General features: G+C 40.8%; 1 protein-coding gene across 3 annotated transcripts in view; it reads right to left on the reverse strand.

Moving 5' to 3' along the window:
• Positions 1-20,297, reverse strand: part of THSD4 (thrombospondin type 1 domain containing 4) — a 701,089-nt gene that overhangs the window by 354,278 nt on the left and 326,514 nt on the right. For all 3 annotated transcript variants that reach the window (XR_006742686.1, XM_045587370.1, XM_036457096.2), the window contains one exon: positions 14,678-14,814. Coding sequence is in view for 2 of the 3 variants with exons in the window: in XM_045587370.1 (XP_045443326.1) it covers positions 14,678-14,814 (137 nt within the window). In the remaining variant the exon portion in view is untranslated. The remainder of the gene's footprint in view (positions 1-14,677; positions 14,815-20,297) is intronic.

A 20,297-nucleotide genomic window follows, 5' to 3' on the forward strand; every position in this document is an offset into this window, starting at 1 on the left:
GGAGTCCCAGATTGGAGAGAGTTCAGGCTGAGTTGAGGAACTCTGCGCCCCCCCCCTCCATGCACGAATTTCATGCACTGGACCACTAGTGAGAGAAAATCATTAATTGGCTGCCTCCTGCATGTCCCCCACTGGGGATTGAGCTTGCAACCCGAGTATGTGTCCTTGACCAGAATTGAACCCAAGACCCTTCAGTCCACAGGCCGACATTCTATCCACAGAGCCAAACCATCTGCACTTGACATTCTTAAAGCTCTTCAGTCAAAACACTTTTCCCAAGGCTGCCTGACACTTCCTCCCATCTTTCTTTCCTGCACCCACCCAAGTCAGCTGGGCAGTAGCTTTCTCAACCCCAGTGTCTTTTCACGCAGAATTATTATATTTCCTTCAACTGAGCCTCATACAAGCCACATTTTATGTTCACATCAGGACATAGCTCTGGTTACTCACTGTTCCCATGATCCTGTTGCAATCTCCTAGAAAATTTCTACACATGGCCCCGTCTGCCTTCGCTACCCCATCAAAGTACAGCAAATGAGCCCCAGACACGTCGCTACCTCACTGTCATCGGCAGTACTGCCCTCATGATGCCCTGCCCCCCAGCTGAGCTCAGAATCTATAAACAAGACAACATTCAATTTTCTTAGAATTTAATGAGGTGGTTTCAGCATATCTATATTTAAGAGTGTTGAGTCTTGGAGAAATGTTGGGACCTGCTCAAGATAATTCGGTTAGTGAGTTCAACAGACACCTGATTTGGGAAGGGTCAAGGAGGACTGAACTAAAAAACTAGATTCAGAATTAAGTCTGAGGGCAAACAGCGGTTTAGTTTGCATGTTCATACACAATATCCCTCAAGTCTTATTGACAGTTCTTGGTGTCATTAAGAAGATAGCACTCTTCTCGAACTAGCTGATTTGGCTCGGTGGGTAGAGTGTCAGCCTTTGGAATAAAGGGTCCCAAGTTTGATTCCAGTCAAGGGCACATGCCAGGGTTTCGGGCTCAATCCCCAATCAATGATTCTCTCACATCATTGATATTTCCATCTCCCTCTCCCTCTCCCTTCCTCTCTGAAATAAATAAAAATATATATTTTAAAAATAATACATCACCCTCCTAACTCAAATTTTCCCATTATTATCTTCATCACTCCACTTCCACTTATTTTAATTCTGGCCTATTTAGTCTATCTCCAGTCCTAGTTTCCTTAGAAGCTGCTTTTAAGAACATGTAATTTCATTATTGAACACTAGATGTCACTATCAACCAGTTATACTAAACAGCCCTTCTAAAGGTATCAGCTAAAAAGTCATCACTAGAAGTGAATATTCAAGTCACATTTACTTGATACTGTACTACATAATCTATAAGAACTGGAAAAGTGTCAATACACATACTTCTTACAAAACAGTGAATGTTCTTTAGCCTCACTCAGAGGGCTTAAAAATTTATTTTATTTTTTTTAAACTATTTTTTTTCTTTTTACCATGTGAGAAATATTAGCAAGAATACATTAAACACCATTGGTACACCAGACACTGTACTTTGTTTATATTGTATACTGGAAACCTCTCATTGTATGAAGTATTAGATTAGGCTTTTAGAAACTGAGTTGAAACCCAAAAGATAAAGATTTTTCACCTAGTAAAAGCTCATCCTAGCTCTCTCAAGATTGACAAGCATACTTGAAGGTTTTGCCAAGTACAAGTTTTGGGAAAACAAGGCTAGTATTTGGATACCAAATGTTTGAGTCTAAGGCCTTTTTACATATATGATTATATTCACTCCCTTTGAATGGCAATCGTGGTTAGTACTGATCTTCCTTTCTTAGTCCTTTTGGGTGAGTTTGGACATAGAGCAAAAAGCGTCTTTTCTACCGCCATCCTTCCAGGATTTGGTTAGGAGACAGGTTTATATCTTTAAATGCTACAATTACTAGTTTTTTGCTGATAACTTTGAAAACAAGATAAGAGAAATAAGTAGGGGAAAATGTAAAATCAAGAGATGGGTTGATTAATTATAAAAAGTCTGGTAGGATCTGTATAAAATAAAACTCATAGAAGATACTGCCCACATTCTAAATGACAGAAAATGGTACCAGCAATCCAAACCCCCACCCATTTTGTTCTGAAAAGCAAAACAATTTTTTTGTGTGTATTTTTCAATTAATCTACTACCAATTTTGTCATTTGGAGTACTCTTCATATTTGTGACTTCTGCCATACAGTCCTAAAAATTAATAAAACATAAGTTTTGCATTGATTGGCTTATTTCACTCAGCATGATGTTCTCCAGTTCCATCCAGGTTGCTGCAAATGATGAGAATTCCTTCTTTTTTATGGCAGCATAGTATTCCATTGTGTACACCACATGACCTCACTCATTTGTGGATAATAAAGAGCATTATAAACTGATGAACCAAAAGATAGATATAGAGACAGTAAAGCAACCAGCAGATTGTCAAATTACAGCGGGGAGGGGAGGAGGATCTGGGGGAGATAATAGATCAACTGAAGGACTGGTATACATGCATATAAGTACAACCAATGGACATAAAACTATGGGGAGGGAGGGGACATGGGGGAGGGAGGGAGGGGGGCAAAAAAATCATTAAAATATGTAAAAATAAATAAATAAATAAAACATAAGTTTTGCAATTAAGTAAAAACTTATTGTAAATATGAAGTCTTATTAATCTCTTAAAAACAGATGTTTTTTTCCAAGTGATAAACAAAGAACCATTTGCATCTGAAGACCATGAGTGCCTGAGCTCCAAGCAAAGAGCAAGCTTACCTTGCATAAATTTAAATGCCACAATATTTTATTTCTGTCAAAAATGTTTGTTCTTGTATTCAACATGTAGACTAATGGAATAGACTAGGAAGCCCTCACACATACATACACATATACATACATACTGATAGACAGAGAGACATATCTACATACATACCAAGAATAATAAAGAGCAAGCCCCAAAACAGCATGGGAAAGATTTATTCTATTATGGTAAAGGCATATTGGGTAACCAGCTGAAAAAAAAAGTAAAATTGAGTCCATACTTCACATGATAGATACATTAGGGTAAATTCCAAAATGGATTAATATAAAATGTAAAAATGTAAAAGCATAGAGTCAATTTCTGAAAGAAGACACAGGAGAATTTTTCCTTTTAATTCGGAGTGCAGAAACAATCTTTTTTAAGGCACAAACTGTAGGGTGATAAAAGTGAACATTACTAAATTCACCACTTAAAAAATACGTGAAAAAAATAATGAAACCCCATGCAGATAAGTAAAAAACTACCTAAAAACAAGGCAAAACAAAACAAAACAAAAATCCCTGCAATATATCTAATAAAAAATTCTTTCATTTCCAAATTAAGAAAGATCAACAAACTAAATATAAAAACAGATCACATACAAGAATGAAAAGGGTTCCTGGGTCAAAAGGATACATGCTCTTCAGAGCTGGGTCTCCAATAGGGCAGGCGAGGTGGCTAAGGCACAAAATTTAAGAAGATCCTGAGAATTTCATATAACTTAATGCCTCCTTAAATTGTGCCCCCTCACTCCTCTTATTCCAGGCCCTGTGGTTCTTAAACATATGAAAAGATGTTCAACCTCACTGAAAATAAGATAAATCCAAACGTAAATTACTCAAAATGCAATTTCTCATTAATGGAATTGGCAAAAATCCCAATATAGTTCAGCATACCACCTCAGACATTGCTGGCAGGGTTATTAGATGTTTCAACCATTGGAGAACAAATGGCCACCCCTACGTCTGCTGGCCTGATGCCCTCACTGCTCCCCTCCAGGCCTGATCACTCCTAACAGCTTCTGCCTGTTGGCCTGATTGCCCTCTAACTGTTCTCCCCTGCTGGCCTGATAACCCCTAACTGCCTCTGCCTTGGCCTCCACCACCATGGCTTTGTCTGGAAGGACATCTGGAAAATGTTTGGTCTAATTAGCATATTACCCTTTTATTAGTATAGATAAGATAAAAAAAAATGTATTTTCATATAGCACTTTTGTCATCAAATACCTATTTCTACCTAGACAGGTAGAAATGCATACATACCTACAAAACCTCTAGATAGTTTCTAAGGCTTTTCTATCACACTAGCAATGCTATTCACAATTTGGTTTGTCCTGACTCTGGCTGAAATTTAATTGAGATGCCCTAAATTGGTGTTAGGATGATGGGCTTTCCCTCCTGTCTTTGCTCAAACTTCCTGGCTCTGCTGGAACCATCATCAGGCTTAGCAGCTTGCGTTTTAAAAAAGTCTGATCCTTTGACAGTGTCACCAGTAAGAGCATGAGTTGACTAGCAAGAATGTGCACAGAGACCAAAGAGAAAGGGGCCCACTGATCCCATGGCCTTGCTAGTCTGGTAGAGAGCCTGTGTTTTCTGTATGCAGCACTTGTTTCTGCACCCCGGGAATTCTGTTCTATGCCTGTGGAACTTGGAACTAAGCAGGCACATAGTGAGCACTGTGCCACTCTGCAGTGTGTGTGCCATAATGGAGCCTGCTCAGGCGGGGCTTCCAATCTGTGTTGGGTTTAGGCGCAGGGATGGTGTGTTCTGCTGAAACTCCTCCCATTTTTCAGCCCCAGTCCAGTCACCAGCCCTGCCAATCTGGAGAGAACACTTCTTTAGTTCCCTTTGGAGGGAATGCTGCCCATTTAAGAAAACCTAGTGTGGAGGAACCCTACATTTCTCTCTCTTCTGACACTTTGATGTAGGAGGGCCACTAGGAGGGGTGGATTGGAACTTTAAAGATCTTAGCCCCTCTTACTGAGCAGCCCCTCTTTTCTCTATTGAGTACTAGAGATCTCTGACCCACAACCCTGCTATTGATCCATTATTTCATCCAGTTTCCAGGGCAGTCTTTCTGGGCCTTGAGGATGACTGAATGGAGCTGGTGGAGGGCTTTCTATTGCCAATGCCAGCATGTGTTCAAGAAGATGTATGGGCACCAAGGAGGAACTAGGTATGGCCCCATCAGGAGGAGGCCCGATTAACAGGCAGAGAGCAGGGAGAAAGCACAAAATGATCACCCCCACATCTGCCAGTTCCTGAGCACTGCACATGTACTGGGTCCTGGCTGGAGACTTGGTCTACTTTTTCTCCAAATCCCAGGGTTTGCAAGGTCAGTAAGTAGTCTTGCTTCCACTTGTTACCTCCACCTGCCCTTCCTGGAGACCTTCCCCTACAATCCATGTGAGTCTCCCTACCACTGCTCACTGCTTCAGTTCTAATTAACTTCAAAACACTCACCAAAATGTGTAATTCTTGCTTGTTAACTGGCCTTTTCTCTTTATTACTTTCTCCATTACATTTTAAGCTCAATGTGGGTAGGAACCATGTTAATCTTTTCCACTGTTTTATCTACAATACCTAGTCCAGTGTATGGTAACAAGCAGTTAAGATTATTTGTTGAATTAATTAATAATTATATATTGCTTTTGTTGTTAATTAATAGATAATCAATAATGATAATAATAAGTACATATTAATAAAAAATCTAAACAACCCCTGCTGGTGCAGTTCAGTGGTTGAGCATTGGCCCATGAACCAGGAGGTTATAGTTTGATTCTGGGTGGAGTACATGCCTGGGTTTTGGGATTGACACCCAGACATGTAGGAGGCAACCGATATTTCTCTCTCGTCACAGGTGTTTCTATTTCTCCCTCTCTCTCCTTTACTTTCTTTGAAATCAATAAAAACATATTAAATAAATTGAAACAGAGTTTTTATGTCAGGTAGTGGTCCCAATGTTTAAAAATGAGAAAAACCATAGATAATAGAAAAGAAGTGCATGCAATCAGGTAAACTTCATCAGGCTCACTTTAGATTTAGAAGAGGTCTTGAGAACAGGGCCTGGGTTCTAAAATGTCAATACTTTGTTAACCCTATTCTTGATTTTTACAGGAAGGAGGTTTCACAATCAGTTTTTGACTTTTTTGTTGTTGTTGTTCACTCATCTATTTTAAGAACATTATTGAATAACTTTCATATATTAAGCACTATGGATACAAATATATCAACACTCATTCTCTTTTAGAAGTTCAGGCACATGTCAATACAATAACTATAACTAAAATATAGCACCTTAATAGTCACAAGCAGAAAGACTTTTAGAACACAGTTTGATGGGGATAGGAATACAAGATGGAATCCACAAAGTGTCACATTAGCTTGAAATTCAAGTAAAGTAAAAGCTCTCCACACTGCTTCAAGGGTGAACTATGCAAATGTCTAGGGAAGGGGAGAAACCTCACCTAAAGTAATTATTCTCTAAGTCTCCTTCAAGTAATTACAGAACTCTAAGCAAAGTCCATAAAATCAAGCAGCTAACCAAGAGAAATTGGAAAAGCAACTTAGGGTAATCAGGCAGGCAAAAGAGCAGGGTCTGTTTGGCTGGAAACAGTAGAGCAGCAGTTGCTAAAAAAGGAGGATGGAAATCTGGTGCCTGAACACCCACTGGACACACAGATGCCTAGTCAGGGCCACGCACAGGTCCAGAATTTGTCTCAGAATATTCAGAAACAGTTACCTTGCTTTAATTTATGAAATAAATCTGAAACTGTCTGCTGATGTGTCTGGATGAAAGCCTAGTGATGTTCCGGCTGAGGAGATATGAAAAGCCCCATGCAGTGTGCTTGGAGGGCAGGCCAAAGGTATGCCCTGCTTAGGGAGGCACTGACTAGGAAGGAGAGAGGAAGTGAGGGGAAGAAGGGGCCCTTTCCCTTCAACAGAAGGTGCCATGGGATCATGCACTCACACTTGCTTAGGTTTGCCCTGTATTAGCTCTGAAGGGACTCAGGAAATTCAGAATGAGCAAAATTAAAAATGAGATGAGAGAGACAGGAGTTTGGATGCCAAGAAACTCCCTAACTTCCAAGACATTGGGTTCTGAGGATTTGGCCAAGGGGACTTAATGCCACTGTTTTATCTGCACTGAACTGCTCATTCCAGCCCAAACTGAGACTGTGCTACATTCAAGACTAATTGCATTTGCTGAAATCCACTAGATTGAGTCATCAAATACCTTGACTCACTCAGTTTGCTAAAGCTAAGTGCCTGGAATTGCTCCCTGGATGGCTGGGTGGCAGGAGGGGCGATGGGAACAAATAGCTACAAGAAGTGGGAACAGAAGAATAGAACAGCACACAAGGGGGTGAGCCAGGGCTTTTGAACAGAGCTCATGGGACGGGCACAGCACGGCACTCCAGGTTGACGGGACAGCGTGTGCATTCCCCTGGAGGCACAGCCTGCAGCCTGCTTGGTCACGGAGAAACACGTTGCAGCCTGGCCAGCCCTGGGGGCCCAGGGAGGCCTGGCAGCAGACAGTGATGAAGGGCCTGGCCTTTATTCCATAGGCACTGGGGCGCCAGAGATGGAATTTAAGCACAGAAGAGGCATGTCCTGATGTGTGTTTTGGAAAGACAGTCTTTTTTGGAAAGAGGCAGGGAGAAAAATAAACCCAAAATTGGGGAGACCTGAAGCACATAGGTTTCTCCCATTAAATAGAAATAACCCTTTCTGTTTTAAAAGTCAATATTTTGGAATTCTCAACTGAGGGTATTTTCCATTGGTTTTTAGAGAGAGTGGAAGGGAGAGAGAAAGAGAGAAGCATTGATGTGAGAGAGACATATTAATTGGTTGCCTTCCAACATGACCCAACCAGGGCTGGGATCAAGCCTGCAACCTAGGTACATGCCCTTGACCGGAATCGAACCCAGTACCCTTCAGTCCCCAGGCCTTAGCTCTTTCCACTGAGCCAAACCAACTAGGGCTTAAAAGTCAAATTCCTATTGATGGACTGATTCTGAAGACAAATGGACTGATGAAACAATTGTGGAGTAAGGCACAGGGCAGTGTCTGGCACATGCAGATTCTAGTGCCTTGCTAGCCTGCATCAGCTCCAACATCTTCCTTTGAGGTTATGCATCAGTTTTGCAATGCAGAGGACTGCTCCTTTACCACCAAAGGAGCAGCATTTTGGGGTGGATCTCACAGTAATTCTGACTCTTTCCATATCATCTGGCTCTGGAGCTCTGAAGTTTCTGGAAGGCCAGTCTCTAGGGAGTGAAGGTTAGTGTTTTGGTAGTCATTACTCAAATGACCTTGTTCTTTCAAATGCCTGCTAAACCTTTAAAGGCAAGGTTTTCTTTATTTGTATTAAATTGTGAGCAAAAATAATAAATACACATTTAACTATAAAAATTCAAAAAATTGGAGGAGAAACCAAGATGGTGGCATAGGGTAGACATCTGAATGCAGCCTACCACAACAAATTTGAATTTAGAACTGAAAAACAGGGGAGGCATTGCCCTGAAGTGCCAGACGGCTAGCTGAGAGGAGGCTCTGCCATCTGGGAAGGAGAGAGAAAGCACGCTGAACCTCAGGAACTGTGAAGGTACAGAGAACTGTGCGCACGAAAAGGTGCTGGCTTACTCCCCGTGAGGGGAGAGGAAGGGCTGGACAGAGATTGCTGCTGGCTTACTCCCAGTGCGCGGAGAGGGCAGACAGCTAACACGCAACTGGCTTTCTTGTTCGAGAGGAAAACAGAATCAGCCTATTGCTCTGATAGATGGCCCCAGACAGGGAGAGGCCAGACCGTCAGGCAGTGGGCAGAGATCTCGCGGAGGTGTGTGAAGCCAGAGGCCATTACTGAGGGACTTGGGGAGGAGCCCAAGGGAAAACAAAGTTTGTCTGCACCAACCCGAGACTCCGCCCCATCTCTGGCTGAGCACAGAAGCTCTCCCAGAGGCTGGTTTCTCTAAGGAGGGACTGGCAGGAACCCAAAGCTTGTCTGTGCCTTTACCAAAGAGGTGCATGTGCCTGCAACCAATCTTCCAAAACTCTCCACGAACAGGTCTTTTCTAAGGCGAGACTCACAGGGAACCAAAGATTGTCTGCGCCACCCCAAGACCCTGCCCTATCCAAGTGGAGTACAGAAGTCCTCCTAGCTGAGACTCTGCTCATCCTCACAGCCAATTGGCTTGGAGATCAACGCTTCCCAGTGATCCCAACAATAAGCAAGGCTTAACAACAAGACTGCACACACAGCCCACAAAGGGCTACACCAAGACTGTCCACCGCAGGTAACTGGGAAGGCTGTGCTACTGGGCTCTACCAGAACACCTAGAACACAAAGCTATTCCATCAAATCAGGGAAACAACTAAAATGCAGACAAGAGGAAGGAGACAAAAGAAGGAGATGGAGGAAAAGAAAAGATTGGACATTGAGTTCAAAACTACAGTTATAAGGTTATTCAAGAATATCCTAAAAAAGGCCGATAAAATAAATGAGACCTATGAGGATATGAAAAGGGAGCAACTAGAAATAATAAGGTATCAACAAGAAATGAATAAAACATTGTCTGAAATAAAAAATATTATACAAAGTCCTAAAAACAGACTGGAAGATCACAAGAATCAAGACAAAGATTTAGAACATGAAGAGCCAGAGGACACTCCTCTGCAGAAGGGAGAAGATAAGAGAATCCAGAAAGTTGAAGATAGTGTAAGAAACCTCTGGGACAATTTCAAGCGAACCAACATCAGAATTATGGGGATTCCAGAAGAAGAGAGAGAGCAAGATACCGAAAGAATACTGGAAGAAATAGTGACAGAAAATTTCCCCCACCTGGGGAAAGAAATAGACTTACAAGTCCAGGAAGCCCGCAGAACCCCAAACAAAAGGAATCCAAGGAGGACCACACCAAGACACATCATAATTAAAATTCTAAGAGCAAAAGACAAAGAGAATATTAAAAGCAGCAAGAGAAAAGCAGGTAGTTACCTACAAAGGAACACCCATTTGATTGTTAGCTGATTTCTCAACAGAAACCATGCAGGCCAGATGGGAATGGCAAGAAATATTCAAGGTGATGAATAGCAAGAACCTACAGCCAAAAATAATCTACCCAGCAAAGCTATCACTCAGAATCAAAGGACAGTTAAAGAGCTTCACAAATAAAAAAAAGCTAAAAGAGTTCATCACTGCCAAACCAGAATTATATGAATTGCTGAAGGAGGTTATTTAGGAAGAGGAAGAAGATAAAGATAAAAATTATGATAAAAAAAATACATAACTATCAACTAGTGAATCTAAAAACCAAGGGAATTAAAAAAAAATCTGATGAACAATATTAACTGTTGAATATAATAGAATCAGAGATATGGAAGGGGAATGGACTGACGATTCTCGGGGAAAAGAGGAGTGGGGGTGCAGGAAGAGACTGAACAAAAACTCTGCACCTATGGATGAGAACAATGGGGGATGGGGAAAGGACAGAGGGTGGGGTGGGAACCTGGTGGAGGGGAGCAATTGAGGGGGGGAAGAGGATCACATTTGAAATACTCTGAACAATAAAGATTTATTTAAAAATAAAAAAATATAAAAAATTCAAAAAATTTCAGGCAGAGTTTAAAGTTCTGATCATGTTAAAAACATTACAGTACAGTTAATGTGATGCTTAAAGATTTGGAATTATTACAGTGATATCTGTTAATTAGACATAAATGCTTTCATTCCCAAAAATGGTAATAATGACTGGGCAGGGCTGGAAGTGTCTCAGAGACTGCTCTGAAGAGGGCGGGGTGTTACTATTTGATGTCCAGAGGGAAGGGGTCTGGACGAGGAAGGCAAGATCTCTGTGAGCCCCGGATGTCTGCTTTAGAAAAATGACTGGGCAGAATGCTTTCCCTTCAAAGCCTATCTGCATGCAGTCCTGAGCCTGAAGCCAACATTTGAGGTTCTTCAGTCCTTGTCAAAAAAAAAGAAGTGTCACCCAGTACTGGAGCGGGACCCCCACTTTCTCCAGCCTCCAGTTCAAGGACATCTGCACTCTTCCTGCCCCTCTCCCAACTATTGGCTCTAAACTAGAGGAACCTCGGCAAGAGGGCAAGCACATAGGGTGCCCACCAGGCGCTGGGCAGAGCCTTCCTGCCTGCCTGCTGGCTGGGCCTTTCTTTCTTCTGCTTGGTGTCTCTTTTGTGGGTTTCATTCGTTTTCCTGTTGGCTTTTGGAGTTATTTCAGAGGCAGACAGTCGTGACCATGAGTGACAGCTCTCTCAGCAGATATCAATCTGAATTCTGGGCTTCCAATCAAATATTCAGAAAAGGGCATTGACCCTTTGAAAGATGAAAAGTAAACAGAATCTCATCCTGGGGAGCAAACATACTTCAGATTATGTAAACTGAATTTATTTATTTATTTATTTATTAATATATTTATTTTTATTAAATTATTATTTTTGTACTTATACCAATGCCCCCTACTCCTGTACATACCCTCCCTCCCCAGGTTTTATGTCCATTAGTTGTACTTATATGCATGTATACAAGTCCTTCCGTTGATCTCTTATCTCCCCCAGATCTCCCCAACCTCCCTGCTGTAATTTGACAGTCTGCTTGTTGCTTTACTGTCTCTATATCTATCTTTTGGTTCTTCAGTTTATAATGTTCTTTATCATCCATATATAAGTGAGGTCATGTGGTGTCTCTCTTTCATTGACTGGCTTGTTTCACTCAGCATGATGTTCTCCAATTCCATCCAGGTTGCTGCAAATGATGAGAATTCCTTCTTTTTATGGGAGCATAGTATTCCATTGTGTAAATGTACCATAGTTTTTGGATCCAATCATCTGCTGATGGGCACCTAAGCTGTTTCCAAATCCTAGCTATTGTAGATTGTGCTGCTATGAACATAGAGGTGCATATATCCTTTCTGATTGATGTTTCTAGCATCTTGGGATATATTCCTAGGAGTGGGATATTACTGGGTCAAATGGGAGTTCCATTTTCAGTTTTTTGAGGAAGCTCCATACTGTTCTCCACAGTGGTTGCACCAGTCTACATTCCCATCAGCAGTGCACGAGGGTTCCTTTTTCTCCGCAACCTCGCCAACACTTGTCGTTTGTTGATTTGTTGATCTTGGCTATTCTGACAGGTGTGAGATGGTACCGCATTGTTGTTTTGATTTGCATTTCTTGGATAATTAGTGACTTTGAGCATGTTTTCATGTGCCTCTTGGCCCTCCTTCTGTCTTCTTTTGAGAAGATTCTATTTAGATCCATTGCCCATTTTTTAATTGGGTCATTTATCTTCCTCTTATTAAGTTGTATAAGCTGTCTGTAGATGTGGGAGATTAAACCTTTATCAGTGATATCATTTGCAAATATTGTAAACTGAATTTTTAAAGAGGACAGGAGAGTCAGTGGTTCCAACAACTTTAATGAGTGAATTTTAGGCAAAAGCACAGAAAACAAATAGGATGGAATATCAAAGTTGTCCTTGTAACATCCAATTCCTATGAATCTACTCCCACCCTGAGACTGTCTGTCTCAGTCATTTTAGCAATTATAAACTTCGAACTGTTTTTCCCTACAATATGAAAGGTTTTCATCTATTGGTAAGAATGTATACCCATGTCCTTATAAGTATTTCTTTTCCTTTCATACCTTCTCAATGCAACACTAAGAAAACATGCTTGCCCAGTAGAAAGAGATCACATTTCTTCTTCCTTCCAAATCATTTGACCACTCTGTATTTACATTTCTGGTCCTTTGTTAGTAGGTTTTAATCAGTGTCCTTTAAAACTTTGCTACACAAAGTATAATCCATAGACCAACAGCATCCACATCACATGGCAGCACGTCTGAAAACCAGATACTCCAGTCTTCCCCAGACCTACCTAACTAGAATTTGCACTCCCCAGGAGTCACACTGCAGTGAGAGACCTGTCTCAAGAGATGGTATAAGCCCTGACCAGTGTTTCTCGGTGGTTAGAGTGTCAGCCCATGCACATTGAAGGGTCTTGGATGGGATTCCCAGGCAAGGCATGTACACCTGGGTTGCAGGTTCGACCCCCTGTCCCCATCAGCGTGCGTACATAAGGCAACCAATAGATGTGTCTCTCTCACAGCAATGTTTCTCTCTCTTTCCCCCTCCCTCCATCTCTTCCACTTTCTCTAAAAATCAATGGAAAAATATCCTTGGTGAGGATTAACAACAACAACCAAATAATGGTGTGAATCTGACAACTCTGTAATCTACCGAAAAGCAAATACTTTTGCAATTAAAACTTAAATACAACAGGACATCAGTGGGCATATACAATACTGCTGATACACAGAAGCATGCTTACTTAGTGTAGACCTGTTACAAGGCTTTGCATGGAGTAGTTCCAGACTCTTCACTACAGACAGAGTAGGTGCCATCCTCCTCAGCTTGATAACATACAGAGGCCCAGAGAGCTTGGGCAACACCACAAAGCAAACCAATGGAAGAGGCAGGACTTGCACTAGAGGGCATGTTTCTAACCATTACACTGTACCCCTCTCAACAGTGTGCACCTACTCTGGAACCCATGCAGTTCATTCAGGATCTCAAAGAAAGAGCCAGATTGCTCAAGGAACATTATTTTAGTCTCAGCAACATTTGGAAGCAGAGGCCAATTGAGCCACAAACTCTAATGGAACTCCCTTATGTCTTCTCGGAGGAAGGGGAGGCTCAGAGGGAATGTGTGAAACCCAGTGGTTTTTTTGAAGGAGTGGAAAAGTGGAGGCCAGAAGGTTTAGGCCTCCACTATACTTGCAACCATGCTCTCTGCCTCGCCTACACAGATTTCTAATTCTTTGGGGGGTTTGCTCTTCCAAAGACACCTCACACACATTAGACAGCAAACAACTTTTTCTTTTCTTAACTTTCATTCACAGTCTGAGACTATCCAGATAAGTTATTTTGTATCCTATTTGAAACCTAATAAAAATACTGAGAAGGGAGGCCGGGCTAAGAAAATACACTTGAATAGCTCTAATATGAAATACTGTAGCAATTTACCTGTCAGGTAGAACAGGAACCTTCGGATGTGATAGCCAACCAGTCCTCCAGCTTTTGAGCTTTAATTAAGGTAGACTCTCAGTCTGGGCTCCAAACAGTCATTTACCTGCTCCGCTCCACCTATTATATTAACCGATGAAAGAGGAGTGGCATTCTGGACCCAAATTATTATGGCTGTGGGATTTGTGCCATCTCATCTAAGATGCCTATTTTTAACCAAATGATGCTTTCTGTCTAAGGTTAGCATCCCACAGGGATTCTCTCAGGCTCAGAAAGTTTGCAGAATGTGTGGCTGGGAGTTCCTGGGACAGACTTCAGAAGTCCAAAGAGGCTGAAAACTCTTCCTGTTTAAAGCACAACTTCTGTTGTAAAGGGCATGAGACAATTTACATTTGGAAGCCTGCCCCATCTGGTAGGAGGCAAGATAAACTACATCATGCCCTTAAAATGCCACAGGGTGCTGATAGTTTCTGGACTGACCCACCAGTGGCTGTTCCATAAGCTTCATGCCAGAAGGAGGAAGGAGTACCAGACACAATGAACACAGATCAGTGTCCCTTTTGAAGCAAGCAGTGTAAACATAAATCACTTAAGAATTGAAATACCAGATTGAGACATGGTGATTCCCAAAGATAAAAAACACAGAGCTGACCAAACAGTCCCATCTCCTCCCACTTCTCTCAGAGCTTATGTCCAGGAGCCCATGGGCCAGGGTGGGGGGTTTGGGGTGTGTGGGAGGAGGTAGCAAACCACAGCCTGGCAGTCAGACCTCAAACAGCCCAAGCATCCACCCTGATACTTCAGTCCCGGGGCACTTACCTTGCATTGCCCAGACACGCAGATGGCCGAGCCATTCTGGTCGCAGGGGGTGCCATCAATGACCTTCTCAGCTTGCCGTACATAGAAGCGATAGCCCATTGCCTGGCAGTTCAACTCACACTTTCGATTGCCCTTTACTACAAAAAAATAAAATCAAATTAAAATTAAAAAACAGGTTCTTTTTTCTTTCTGTATTTTTTAATGAGATATAAAATTAACCATTTTAACCAAAGTGTAAAGCTCAGCATTTTTTATTATGTTCACAATGTTGTTCAACCATTAGCACAAATTCCAGACTATTTCCATTGCCCTACCAATCTATTTTCTGTTTCTATGGATTTGCCTATGCTTGATGTTTTATAACCAAATACTTTAAAATTGCGTGAGTATTATTAGATCTATTCATATTTGATGGTAGAGGGAAGGTATTGCAGTCTGATCTGCTGGCATATAATAGAGACTTGATGTTGAGTGAGTATAAGAAAGGAATTCTTAAAGAATTTCACCATGCAAATAATAGATTCTTTTAGACATCGATACTTTGCTATAGTCATAATTATATTTTATATATCAACAATAATAGAGAGCACACATTTTATTGTTCTAATATTTTTTAACTTAAACTCTATGCAGTTATACTATATTTATGTTGTTTTGGCTGGAGATTCCTGTAATAATTCCTTAATGATGAAATATTTCAGTGATTTCCCCATTACCTTAGGTTGAGGCCCAAACTCCTAGGAAAGGAATAAAACATCTTTCAAACATAAATAGTCCTATTTCCAACTGTTCTCCCTCAAATCTATGTTCTGTACAACTAAGCACATCCTCTGTCCAGCCTCTGCTTCACTGCTTCTTCTGCCTCTGCCTCACTCGGTTAGCACTATATCTACTGTGCTTTTGTTCCGAGATCATATCCTCCAGGAAGCCATTCCTGGACCCCGACCTCACCTATACATCCGCCTTTCGCAGACTGATCTGACCTTTTTTGCTTCAGGATTAACCAAGCTTTATTGAAGCATAGTCATGAGGGACAACAGGGATGTGTCTGTCTTATTCACTTTTGAATCCCCAGCACTCAGTCCAGAGCTGGGTGCATAGAAAATATTCAACAAATCCCTGAGGGCTTGGCCGGCATGGCTCTGTGGTTTGAGTGTCAACTTATGAACATGGTTCAATTCCCTGTCAAGGCACATGCCCGGGTTGCAGGCTCGATCCCACAGCCATTCAATGATTCTCTCTCATCATTTATGTTTCTATCTCTCCCTCTTCCTTACTCTCTGAAATCAATAAAAATATATATATATTTTAAAAATCTCTGAGGAATAAAAGAAGGGACGGATAAATGAATACTGGTTTTTCCCCCCCTTTGTCTTTCTCTCTGTATTCTCCTACTTCTGAGATCACTTCAAACAAAGCCTGACACACAGTAGGTGCTCAATAAAGGCTAAATTAATTGCCACTACAACTAATATCTCCAGAGCAATTTTGTTGCCTTTAAAATAAGAATGAGAAAAAATTTCAGGCAAGATATACATTCATATCTAAAAGAGACAGACAAGCCAAGTACACACTGATTTTTTTAAAACTGATTTTGCAGACAAAGAAATGCTGTGCTCAGCCATAGACAGCATATTCCAAGGTTATGCTTTTGTCTGAAAATCTGATTACTGGATTGGATAATACTGACTTTTGCCTACACAATGGTTGAATAATCATATTTCCCCCTGTGTGACTGCCTGATTATCATAGCAGTGAACTTCCTTGTCCTCCATAGCCACTTAAAACCACTACCAGGAAATAACACGGAGCCTCTGGGTTATTTGGGAAGATTGAATCTTTTATATACCCTAAGCTCTATCTTAGAAGTCAAGTGGCTTGATTTCTTACCCTGGCTGACCAAAAGATATGAGGTAACCTTGAAAAAAAAATCACAGAATCAGATACCTCTGGGAATTATCTAAAACTAAAATATAACATCATTTTATATTAAAAACAAAACAAAACCAAAGAAGCCCTAAACAAATGAAGTGACAGGTTGAAGGTAAAACTAGTCTCCTAGAATTTGCTTTCTCATGTCTTCTATCTATATCCAGATCATGCATCCTCTCTTCCCAGATCCTCACTTTCTAAACTGACAGCAGGAAGTATCCAGGTGACTGTATTTTAAGTAATAAAAGTGTCTGAAAGGCAGTTTCTTATGGGGCAAGGGTTTTGAGTTTTCACCTACCTCTCTTTTGACTTCCTCCCAACAACCTCTATCCTTTGCAGCCCAATTTTATTTCTCAATATTTACAATCAAACCACAGAAGAACATTCTGAGAATAATAACAACAACAAAAATGGTTAAAGGCGAGATAATTGTGGCAGCATCTCCAAATGGCTACATGAAAATAACCCGGAGGAATGACCTTAAGTTTGGGTTCCTATCTGTGGCCCAAAGGAGCCACTCAGTGAGACCCTCTGCCTGAGTGACTTAGACAGTGCCCCTGCCTTCTCAGACTTGCAACAAGGGGAGGAGGGGTCCTAGGAGATAACAAAGTGTGCACAAGTGCCTCCCTAATGAAACTGCCCAAAACCTATTGCCTTAGCAACATTCAACCAGTACTACTCATAAAGTTACACAAGGACTGACTTCTCCAGACCCTGAACTACTCCCCAACCACTTTAACATTTCACATAAAACTACATTTGAAGGGCTTCAGTTTAAGGTTTTTCATGGAGTGTCACTTCATTCCCTTTTTTCCCTTTAATGCAGCTATAATTCTGATGCCAGGAGCTGTTTCTCTAAGCACTTTTTTAAAAAAAGTGATATCCGAGAAGAATAGAGAGATAGAAACATTGGTCAGATGAGAGAGAATCATTGATCAGCTGCCTTCTGCATGCCCCAAACTGGGGATGGAGGCTGCAACCCAGGCATGTGCCCTGACTGGAATCAAACCATGACCTCCTGGTTCATAGGTGTTGACTCAACCTCTAAGCAAATTCTGCCATGATTTTATTTTGTCATGGATAAAACAGAAGCATAGCCACAAGCTGGGTGCAATGGGAAAGAGCTAGTGGGCACATCCCTTTCCTCCCTGTTTATCCCTCTCTTATTCCTCTCCCTCTCTGTTCTCATCTGCTTCCTAAATGTTCTCCCCACCCACAAGGGAGTACCTTTAACTTTCACACATTCAGATAGTGATCCCCAGTGTAGGACCAGAGGCAGCAGCATCACCTGAAAGCCTATGAACCTAAAGCAGTCATATTTTTGTGCAAAAAAAAAATAAAATTTAAAGTTATCAAGACTGCATTATAAAATTTACAAAAGCCTCCATTAATAAAAAAAAAAAAAAGGCGGGGGGGGAATAGTAGGGTAATATCATGTAAGGAAAAATATCCTATACATAAATTACATCTAGAAAATTTTTACTTTACAAAATTAATTTTCATTTGTAATGCTAATAACAAGACACCCATGAAAAACACACATGATATCTAAATAAGACAAAGGAAAAATGTTAGGGCAAAAATAAAAACGATCCCAAATCAATTATATAGAAAAGATTCCTTTATTAACTTTTGATGGAGAATATGTTTGTATATTTTCAGAAAACAACTCCAAGACCAGGTGGATTCCTACAAGAGAGAGGAATTGACAGATTTGTTCTGACGATAAAGATAAGAAATGGGAGTCCAGAGATGATGACACCTTGCCATGCTAGCAGTCAGCAGCTGGGTGTCGCTGCAGGTTGCCTAGGACCAAACCAGAGAGGGTTGGACCTGCATTGCCACCATGTGCCCACCATCTAGATATCATGGCTGACATGTACACATAAGGAACTGTTTGACATTGAAATGGGGACTCAAAACTGTTGGATATTGAAATTGGGACTCAAACATTTTTTTTTTGTGTGTGTAATTATATGATTATTTCTAGTCTGCAGTGGCAAGATTAAAAAAAAAAAAAGAAATGGGGAAAAAATAGATACAGAGGCAAAGAAACATTGAAGAGACTGCCAAACTACAGTGGGAAGGCAGGGGAGGTTTGGGGGTGGGGGGAAGGGCTATAAGAGATAAACTGAAGGACTTGTAGCATGCATATAAGCATAATCAATGGATACAACACACTGGAGGGAGGGAGGACAAGTGAGGGCATGTATTGGGGGTAGGGGAAGTTGGGAGGGAGGTCAAAGGGGGAAAAAGGAACATATGTACCACTAGTAATACTTCAAATGATAATATATATATATATATATATATATATATATATATATATATATAATCTTAAAAAATAAAATAAAATAATAATAAAAATAAAAAATAAAAGAAAATACAAATTATTAGGCCTCACCTCCAACTTCTAAAGCAGAAGCTCTGGGGATGATGCTGGGTGACCTGCGTTTTAACAAACTCTCCTGGTGATTCTGGTGCTTAGTCAAGTTTGGGACTCACTGTTCCAAGGAAAATCAAGCAGTGAAAAGATTTGGAAGCAGCTAATAATTCTTATTTTGAATCCATAATGTTCTAATTCCACATCTAAATTTAAAAGATAATGTCAGCACCATCTTTAATTAACTTTAGGACATTGCCAAATATCTGGATCCCTGATAATAAAAAAGATCTCTGGTTATTTTTTTAAATGCTAGAGAATATATAAGTAACTTCAGTTATTTAAAATAAAGTAGCTAATAGCTAAAGGGTTTACCATCAAATACAGGTTAAACATCTAAATACTCATTGAGCTCTGTTCTTTTGGAAAAACTACTGAGTAAAGACATTCTTTTTCATGTGTGAAAAAAAAAAAAGAAAAAAAAGAAAAGAAAATAGAAAAGGAGGAAACAGTCACAACATTTTGGAAGGTGGAAACAGAAAAACCCACGGTAATGACTCAGCAAACCCAACCAAACTAATTCTAGGCAGGAATTGAAGCACCAGATCTACCTATATGATAGCATTTCTAAACAGCAACTTTGGTAATAAAGGAGAATGCAGGCTTAAAAACAGAGAAATTTTAGGAGTGTTCAAGAGGCAGTTCAGAGGTTTCACTTTCCAGAATGGTTGACTAAAGCCTCTAAAAATGGACTCTGTCACAAAAGCAATGACAACACTGGCAAAAAGCAGCTGAAGTGGCTAGTAATAATAGACAAAACAGACTTTAAGACAAAAATTATTATTAAAGACAAAAAAAGCATTTTATAGTAATATAAAATGCTCTTATTTGTCTTTAATAATAATAGTGATAAAGTGTCAATCTGTCAGAAAGTCAACAATAGAGGTCCAAAATACATGAAGCTGAACTTGACAGAAGTGAAAGGAGAACTAGACAATCTTATCTAATAATAAAGAAACATGTAAACTGACCATACCATTGCTACACCTACAGCCAATCAGAGTGAGTATGCAAATTAACCCAACAAAGATGGTGGTTAATTTGCATATGCAGGGGAACTGCACAGCCATGGCCCACCCCTGGGGGTCTGGGTCCATCAGGGCAGGGAAGGCCATGCGAGCAATGCCAGACACCACCTACAAGGTACCAGTTCATCAGGCCAGGAAGGTGAGGTGGGGTGGGCAGCACCAGACGTCACCTTGAGGGGTCTGGGTTCATCACAGGCCCTGGGAGGGGTAGTGGCCT

The sequence above is a fragment of the Pipistrellus kuhlii genome, unplaced genomic scaffold, assembly GCF_014108245.1.
Source record: "Pipistrellus kuhlii isolate mPipKuh1 unplaced genomic scaffold, mPipKuh1.p scaffold_m20_p_1, whole genome shotgun sequence".
Classification (NCBI taxonomy): Eukaryota; Metazoa; Chordata; class Mammalia; order Chiroptera; family Vespertilionidae; genus Pipistrellus; species Pipistrellus kuhlii.